Here is a 9,144-nt window from a genome sequence, read left to right as displayed (position 1 = left end):
TCTTGCCTTTGTCCCCCACATCACTATGGAGGAGGGGGGTGATATTAGGGCTCCAGGAAACTGAATCTATAGTTTTCTGGAGATTGCCTTTTTTCTTATAAATCATTAACATAGTTGCAAAGGGATGAAGACTCATTTCCTGCATGACTGTGATCTCTATAGGTTAACCATTTGTTTTTCCCTTTCCTTTGTTCTTGGACAGTCTGGAGTACCTTAGGAATATCATACATATCCCACCCAAGGGGGAATTTGTGGGGTGTCAGCTTGCCTTATGCTCCCTCATCACCCTCAGGAGATATAGTTTTGGGTTTGCCTTGGAATGATGATGGTTTGGACAGGGCTATTTGATGGCTCTTTCCCTGGCCATATCCAGCTGATAATCACCACTAATTGCTGACTCTGTTGTTTTCCACAATGTCCTGTGGCATAAATTGCTCCAAAAACTAATCTAACTAAATTTGGGATCGCTTATAGGGAAAGTTCTCAAGGTCAGTGATGGAGATTTGTTCTGACCCTAAGAGGGCTCCCACTGCTGCCCCACTTCTTTCAGCAAACTTCCCAGCATATATACTCACCTATACCTTCAATGTATCTATTGTTCTCACAATTGCTTTTTGCCAAACCTCTACTGTTTTCAAGAGTACGGGAACTTATCCACACTATTGAAAATGAAGTCTGCTACTTTGAAAAGATATTAGGAGCTATTTGTTTTGGAGCCTACTTCTCCCCTCAGGCAAAATCCCTGAGCCAGTATCTCTGGAGGTGGGTGGGAACAATGGGGTCCTTCTTTCTGAGTGACATCCTCACTTTAGTGTTTAAGTGCCCAGTGAGGTGGAGCAGTAGGCTCAGGTGCTCCCACCTTGCCTGTCTTGGTGTAGAATGAGACAAAGTGAACAGTCACTATGCCATGATATGGCCATTTGTTTGTGTGTGAGGCATCATAATTACAGAGCTCTGGGGTAGGTGGCAGCCTGGAAGTTGACTTTTGACTCTGCCATGCACTGTTTTGATTTGGGTAAGTATATTCATTTTCCATAGCTGCATAACAAATTGCCACAAAATTAGTTTAAAACAACACACATTTGTTATCTCCCAGTTTCCATGCCTCATAAAACTGTACATGGCTTGGCTGGAACCTCTGCTCAGTATCTCACAAGGCTAAAACCAAGGCCTGAGCTGTGCTGCATTCTCATCTGATGCTGAAGGGCTGGTTCCAGACTCATGTGGCTGTCAGCAGCATTCAGGACTCAGAACTTCTGGTTTTTTGCCCAGCTCCCAGAGACTGCCTGTAATTCCTTACTACCTGAGGTTTTCCAAATGTCAGTTTACTCAAGCCAGCCTGTAGCAAGATGATGTTTTATATAATGTAATATAATCATGAGCGTGATGTCCCATCACATTTGCCACATTCTATGAGTTAGAAGCGAATCACAGTCCCAACTATACTCAAGGGACAAGGGTTATATGATGTGAAACACCAGGAGGCAAGGATCATGAAGATCACTTCAGAGTCTGCTGAATCAGAAGGTACTTAATATCTCAGAACCTCAGCTTATTCACTAGAAAGAAGAAGAAGAAGAAGAAGAAGAAGAAGAAGAAGAAAGTGAAGGTATAATAGTACCTATTCTTAGGATTGTTGTGAGGACTAAGGCATGCAAAGCTTTTAGAATAATACCTGGTTTATTGTAATTGTTCAGTAGTACATAGGTACTGTTGTCACTGCTTTTAATTCCTAGATCTCCACACAGCCCAGGAAACATCAACTCTGACAATTGTTCATGATTTATTGATTTGACAGCTCTTAAACAGATGATCTGGGGGTGCTCTTTGGCTGCTCTCAGTCCCTTTCCATCCTCAGTCCAGTAAATGTGTGGATGAAAGAATGGGGTGTTTATTGAACTACCTACTCATATCTGTCCATGACTAAATGGGTGTCTTAGTCTTTGCAGGCTGCTATAACAAAATGTCATAGGCTGTGTAGCTTATGAACAACAGAAGTTTATTCCTCACAATTCTGGAGGCTGGAAGTCTAAGATCAGGATGCCAGCATGGTCAGACTGGTTCACAGCTGATGACTTCTCTTGCTGTGTTCTCATGTGGTAGAAAGGATGAAGGATCTCTCTGGGGTCTCTTTTATAAGGAAACTAATCCCATTCATGAAGGCTTTACCTTCATGACCTAATCACTTTCCAAAGGCCCCACATCCAAATACCACCACCTTTGGGGTTTAGGTTTCAACTCTGAATTTTGAGGGAAAACAAACATTCAGACCATAACATAGTAATGGGAAAGTGAGGGAGAGGAAGAGGAAACTTCCCTCCTTTTTTACTATGTTATGGAACCAGGCTGGAATGCTGGTGGAAAAACCAAGTGGCACTCGGAGATCTTGGTGGATTGGAGATTTATTTAACACCGGCGGGCTCAGAGGAGACTGTTTCTCCAAAGTCTGAGCCCGGACTGTAAGTGGGGAGGGTAACTTATAGCTGACAGCCTCCATATCTGTGGGGGTTTTTGCACACACAACAAACAAAGGAAGAAAAAACTGGAGGAGGGGTCTCTAAGCTAGACACCAGAGTTTGTTTTAGTTCAATCAGCCATCTTTGGTGTACTTTATCCACTTCTCCAACAACTAGAGAGGGTTCAAAAGTACTATAGGAACTTAGAGAGTAAGTGAAACAAGTCAGAAAAAGAAAGACAAATACCATATGATTTCACTTATTGTGGAATCTAAAACAAGAAAACAAATGAACAAATAAACAAAAAACTAAACAGACTCTTAAATACAGAGAACAAACTGGTGGTTGTCAGAGGAGAGGTGGGAGGGTGAATGGACAAAATAGATAAAATAGCTTAAGAAGTCCAAACTTCCAGTTTTAAAATAAATATAAGTCACAGAGATGAAAAGTATACCATAGGGGATAGAGTATAATATTGTAGTAAGGTTGTATGGTGACATATCATGACCACATTTATCTTAGTGAGTGCTGAATAATGTATAGAATTGTCAAATCACTATATTGTACACCTGAAAATAATATAACATTTTATGTAAATTATACTTCTATATAAAAAACCTAAAAAATAAAAATAACATGAACAACAAAAAGAAAGGCAAAGAGATGAAAAAAAAGAGGACATCAAGTCTGCTATAGTACTTCATCCTTTATCTAATCTTAGCTGTCTGGTCCAAGGCTAGATTATCAATAAAACTGTACACATGCTTATGGCATCAGCAAAACAGTTTTAAAATGTGCTATTTTGATAAAAAAATTGAAGTGATCATCATGGGAAAAATCTGAGCCTTGTTGATCTTCCTTAACTCAGATGTGTGAGGCTTAATACTGCTTTTGTTTGAATTACATATGAAGGTACAGGTAGGGAACCACACTTTTTTCAGTAATTATTAGTATTAAAGACTTTGAACTGATTTGAATATAGCTAAGGACCTAGAATTGGAAATATCTTTGACTTGGCACTCAGTCTTTATTTTTGTTTTATACACTATTAGAATAACCTTCTTGATTTTGTTTCTCAGATTAAATGCAACAAATGAAAGGCAGTGAGAGGTGGAATTTCTAGGTGATTTCCTCTGACAACAGATGTGACAACTGACAGCTTGGGAGTGATGAGGGGATGGAAACAAATGTAGATTTCAACAAGCATGGCAGTTTGGGACCTTTTATGACAGGTGTTAAGTTACACTACTCACCCCTACAGCATCATAGAATAGCACAGCATCAAAGAAAGTTTACATTTTATTGAGAATACTCAATTTAATCACAGAAAAGATGTTTATACATTATTCTTCGGTGGAAATAACATTTAAAAATCATTTATAAGCTGTGCTTTAGATTTTATGAAAAATAAACTTACATGTACTTAAAAACTTAAATCCAGGTTAGCATCCACTAGAATAATATTGTGCATTTGGTGAGATGTAACCAAGGAAGGAACACAGAACACAGAAGGCAAGACATACTTTGGGTTCCATCTTCAATCTGTGATGTACACCGTGCCAGCTGCCATCTTCCTTTTAACTACGTACTTCTGCTTTGCTTCTTAAGTTCATGTGCTTACCCCCATCTGATGTCAAACCCACTACCAGACCAGCAGTCCTGTTTGTGGCTGGCTTCTTCTCTTGACAGCTCAAGGAAAATTCCCTTGAGGGTCAAGTATTTCCTCTTCCAGAAGACACAACCACTCTCATTGTGTTCCAAGCAGCCCTGCTCTGTGGATTAAAGACCTTACTTCTTTCCTCTCATCATTCATCCCTTTAAGTTACTCTTCAACTTAGTGAGGAATTATGGTCAGAATTTGCTTCTTTTTTAAGCTTTACCTTTAACTATTAAAAATGGATGAACTTACCAATTTTTTTCTATATTGTCACTGGGGTGCCACTTTTCAATATCTAGCATCTTTCCTGTGGCTGATGGTAGGATGAAGTTTTCCAGTGACTGGATCTGCCTCTTAGACTTATCTGTGGCAGGAGGTAAAATGTTTTTCATCAGTCTCTGGCTTGGGTCTCAATAATAGGGCTGTTCTTGAAGTGGTGTTTTGTTTTTGTTTCCCCCATAGTTCCAAAGAATAGTGAACACCCACACATGCACACACACACACACACACACACACACACACACTCCAAAATATATATTGGGGCTTGGGGTCTCTTTTCCTTTACCCCTAATGTTCCAACAAATACACAAAGACTGGTTATACTTTCTTCAAATAGTCACAATTTTCTTCTGGCCTTTGTTTCCATATAGGAAACAAGTGGATTAAATTTTTATTTCTTCCTCTGAAATTCATGCTTCTAAAGCATGAGGAGTTTTAACGAGGAAAGGACTTTAAGGCCAGTGGTACAGTGGTATACTACATGAGTAAAGAAGACTAACAGAGAAGGTTCCTTTATTATTGAAGACTCAAAGTTGCTTATTTGACATTTATAATTTATACCATGCCTGCTTCCAAAAAATTTGAGATGGCATACAGTAAAGCAGGCAGGCAGGAGGGAGGGAGGGAGGGAGGGAGAAAGGGAGAGCAGGGATTCTGTGTGGTAGTGCATGATAGGCAAATTCAACTGCAGTAATTTATTGGCATCTTTGACTTACAAAGATATTGCAGCTTGTGCCCTGAGTATTTGTCCTTGTACTTTAACTTCTAGAAATTGATTACAACGGTCTCCAGGCCAGAAAGGCCACCCCAGAAACAGACTTGATAGATAGCTATAGAAGAACAAGTTTTTGCCTTAGTGCAAAGCTCTCAAATTTGTACTACTGTCTGTGCTTTGTATTCTGTACCTCTTTTTAATATATTATTTTATCTCCTTAGTTATAAAAGTTGTACTTACAAGACTTCACATAGGGTTAAGCTATTACAAACACTAGTCTGTGGGATAATCCTCATGCACATTAGGGAAGGAAAGGACAGTTGGAAAGCATTAGCATTTGTTGGTATGTCATGATATTCTGTCCCTTGACAATATTATCTCCATGGCTTCTAAAATCAGGGACTAATAATTCTACCAGTACTTGCTACAGAAGATCATCTTTTTAAATGCATCCCTGAGCTCTTGGCTCCGGAAGGCATATATAAAGGGGTCAATGACTGCATTGCACATGATCAACATGCCATTCACCTGGAAGAGGGACATGTAGCAGGCACAGTAAGGGTTATTTGGGCAAAACGTCATTAACAGGATGTGAAGGACAAAGGGGGCCCAACAGAAGATGAAGACCCCAAGTAGGATGGTCAGTGTGATGGCCCCTTTCATGTTGGCTCTGGGAAGGGTCAAGATCTTCCTGGCATGGGACCGAGCAAGCAAAAACATGTGCACATAGAGGCACAGGATAAAGACCAACATCAGAGGAAATAGCGATGTGAAGGTGATCACTGTGGGGATGTGATGGGAGAAGATCACCATGGTAATGGCGCTGCCTGTGCAGCTCACCCAGATGACCATCAGGACGACAATGGCACGGCGCATGGTCACAATGCTGTGGTACTGTAGAGCATGGAAGATTGTGAGGTAGCGGTCAACAGCTATCACAGACAGGCTGAAAATGGAGCCAAGGAGGGAGAGGATGAACAGGGAGTCGATGATGTCATCTGCTGTGGTTTCAAAATTACCACGAGGCTTGAGATAACCCATGTTTCTGAACATGATCAGGATATTTTCCAGGATCTTATATAGGCTGCCCAACATATCAGAAATGGCCAAGCTGCAAATGAAAAAGTACATGGGTGACTGAAGATTCTTATTCTTCATCACAGCCAGAAGGACCATCAGATTTTCCAAAACTCCGATGATGGATATTGTGAAAAATATCTCTTCTGGCAAAACCACATGAGGGCAGTCTGAATTATTTCTTGTTGTGTCATTGATGTTTTCATATAGATTGATAATATGCTTCATTTCTCCTGCTAGTGGTTAAGACAGGGGTGTTACTTGGACCAGACAGAAAACTTGACTGATTCTTCAGAATCTTTTCTTCTTTGGAGTACTTGTTGGAGGTACAAGGTAAAACCACCTGACCACCTAAAGAATATACAGCAACATTAGTTGCAAAATACTCTACAAAGTAAAAACTAAGTCACATTTTCTTTCAGAAAGCTCTATTGCTTCAACGAAATACGATGGTGTAGTAATTTAAAAACAGCAATTTACTGGACCCTCATATTAACTTCTCTATGAAAAAAATCTTTAGTGGAATTTTAAGCCCAGAGATAAAAATAATCATCCTTTGTCATCTGTCCTTTCCATTCCCCACCTTTATCATGAATCCAACTGTGTGTGAGAAAAATTAAAATAAGAAAATAAGTAAAAAAAATGAAAGCCATGTGTAGAAACAGGAAAGCACATAACTACCCTTCTTTGATTTGGAGGTAGTGGCTGGATTCAATGAATTAATGAGATGTTTAGGTTCTTTCTATTCCACTCTTTGTCTTTCTGGGTCACTGACTAACCCTACAACTTATGGGGTAATGGCAAGAGTATTGATGTGTCATCCTCAAAACTGACTATGAAAATGTGTTATTACTTCCGTTTCAAAGGTAGAACTCACAGGAGTGGTAGTTCTAGAGACTCCCAATATTTTCAAGGTGTTGGAATTGAATTATGACAGCAGAAGTGTTCAATTTCCCTTAATTAGAAAGGGCTGAGTAGATAGATGATAGTTGAATGATTTTGAGAAGTCTGCTTCTGGTGAGAGCTTGTGGAATTTTTACTGATTTAGTTTTCAGATAGTTGGACACAGGTAGTTTTATGAAATGTATAAAATTTGCCTTCGCCAAGATGATGGTTTTAAAAGTCACAGATTCTTTATACTTTTCCCCTCAAGAAGTGGAGCTTAATTCCCCTTCACTTGAGTATGTGGGAAGCCACCTGCCATATTGTAAGGTTGTCCTGGGGAAAGTAAATCTAGGAGTGTAGCATTTGATCAAAAGTCTGCAAGGCACACATTACTATATTACAGTAAGATTTCTCCTGGAAAGGAATTAATTTCCTTACAACGGACTGAAGTCATAGGTCATGTATTAAGGTGGAAGTTTATGAATTAGGTAAGTCAATGTTAAGAAAGATGTGGAGTGGCAGTTGGTAGCAACTGATAGGGTTCTGCCTAGGCTGATCAATTTGTCTCTGTTTGCCTAGGGCTGAGAGGCAAGTATCAGGCTTCTCCCTTAGCCCCAGGCAAACCAACATGATTAGTCACTCTAGTTCCACCTACTTAGGTCCAGGGAAGTCTGTAAGTTGTCAGTGTGCACTCAAGTGTCCACATGTGTTCAGGAGGATGGGGTGAATAATGGTTAATTTTATGTGTCAACTTGACTGGGCCCTACATTAGGTCAAACATTATTCTTGGTGTGTCTGTGAAGGTGTTTTGGGGTGAGATTAACACTTCAATCAGTATATTGATTAAAGCAAGTTGCCTTCTCCACCAGGCCTAATTCAATCTGTTGAAGGGCTGAGTAGAATAAAAAGCCTCCAATGAGTGAGGGGGAGCTCCTTCTACCTGCTGCTGAGATGGGCGTTGGTCTTTTCCCACCTCTGGACACAAACAGGAACATCAGCTCTTGGGTCTTGAGGCTGCAGCCTTCCTGATGGAACTATACCATTGGCTCTCGTGGGCTTTCAGCGTGTGGACTGAAGATCTTGAAACTTCTCAGCATTGATAATAGTGTGAGCCTATTTCTTATAACTGATCCCTTCATATCATCTATCTATCTATATCTATCATCTATCATCTACCTATTGTCTATCTATCTATCTATCTCTCTATCATCTACCTATTATCTATCTAGCTATCTATCATCATCATCATCATTATTATCTATTATCTATCTATCTATCTATCATCATCTATCTATCTATCTATCTATCTATATCTCTATCATCTACCTATCTATCATCTTCTGTTGGTTCTGGTTCTCTGGAGAACCAAATAATACAGGGCTCAAGACTGTCCAGCATGAACCACCTATGGAGATGCTGTCTGGAAAGAGATTCCTGTCTTCTACTTGAGTGAATTAAATGTGATCAGACTTGGTGTGTGTGTGTGTGTGTGTGTGTGTGTGTGTATTAAAGTGTTGTTGATATACAATATTATATTAGTCCCAGGTGTACAACATAGTGATTCAACATTTAGATACATTCAGAGCAATTACCACAATAAATCTAGCTATTGTACAAGGTTGTTACATATTACTGAGTATATTACCTATGCTGTACATCATATCCTCATGTTTTGTTTATTTTATGATTGAAAGTTTGTACCTTTTAGTCTCTTTTCCCTATTTTACCCATCTTCCTCTTCTCCTCTGTCAACCACCAAATTATTCTCTGTACCTGTTTTGTTTTGTCTGTTTTTTAGATTCTACATATAAGTGAAATCATACAGTATTTGTCTTTCTTGTCTTGTTTAGCATAATGTCCTCTATGTCCATCCATTTTGTCACAGATATCAAGATTTCATTCTTTTTTATGGCTGAGCAACATTCATGTGTGTTTGTGTGTGTGCATGTGTGTGCACATGCACCACATTTTTATCCATTGATCTATTGATGGACACTTAGATTGCTTTCATATCTTGGCTATTGTAAATAATGCTGCAATGAACATATGAACGTAGGGATGCATGAATCTTTTCA

At 39.4% G+C, this 9,144-nt stretch overlaps 1 protein-coding gene across 1 annotated transcript; it reads right to left on the bottom strand.

The window, feature by feature from the left end:
* Positions 1 to 5,409: 5,409 nt before the first annotated feature.
* On the bottom strand, positions 5,410 to 6,412 carry MC2R (melanocortin 2 receptor). Its single transcript, XM_015077553.3, has one exon. It carries the CDS (start codon positions 6,410 to 6,412, stop codon positions 5,519 to 5,521), a length of 894 nt encoding a protein of 297 aa, XP_014933039.1. The 3' UTR covers positions 5,410 to 5,518.
* Between the last annotated feature and the right edge of the window lie 2,732 nt (positions 6,413 to 9,144).

The sequence above is a fragment of the Acinonyx jubatus genome, chromosome D3 (genome assembly GCF_027475565.1).
Source record: "Acinonyx jubatus isolate Ajub_Pintada_27869175 chromosome D3, VMU_Ajub_asm_v1.0, whole genome shotgun sequence".
NCBI lineage: Eukaryota > Metazoa > Chordata > Mammalia > Carnivora > Felidae > Acinonyx > Acinonyx jubatus.
Note: the sequence above shows the minus strand (reverse complement) of the source record. Positions and strands in the feature narration are given on the sequence as shown.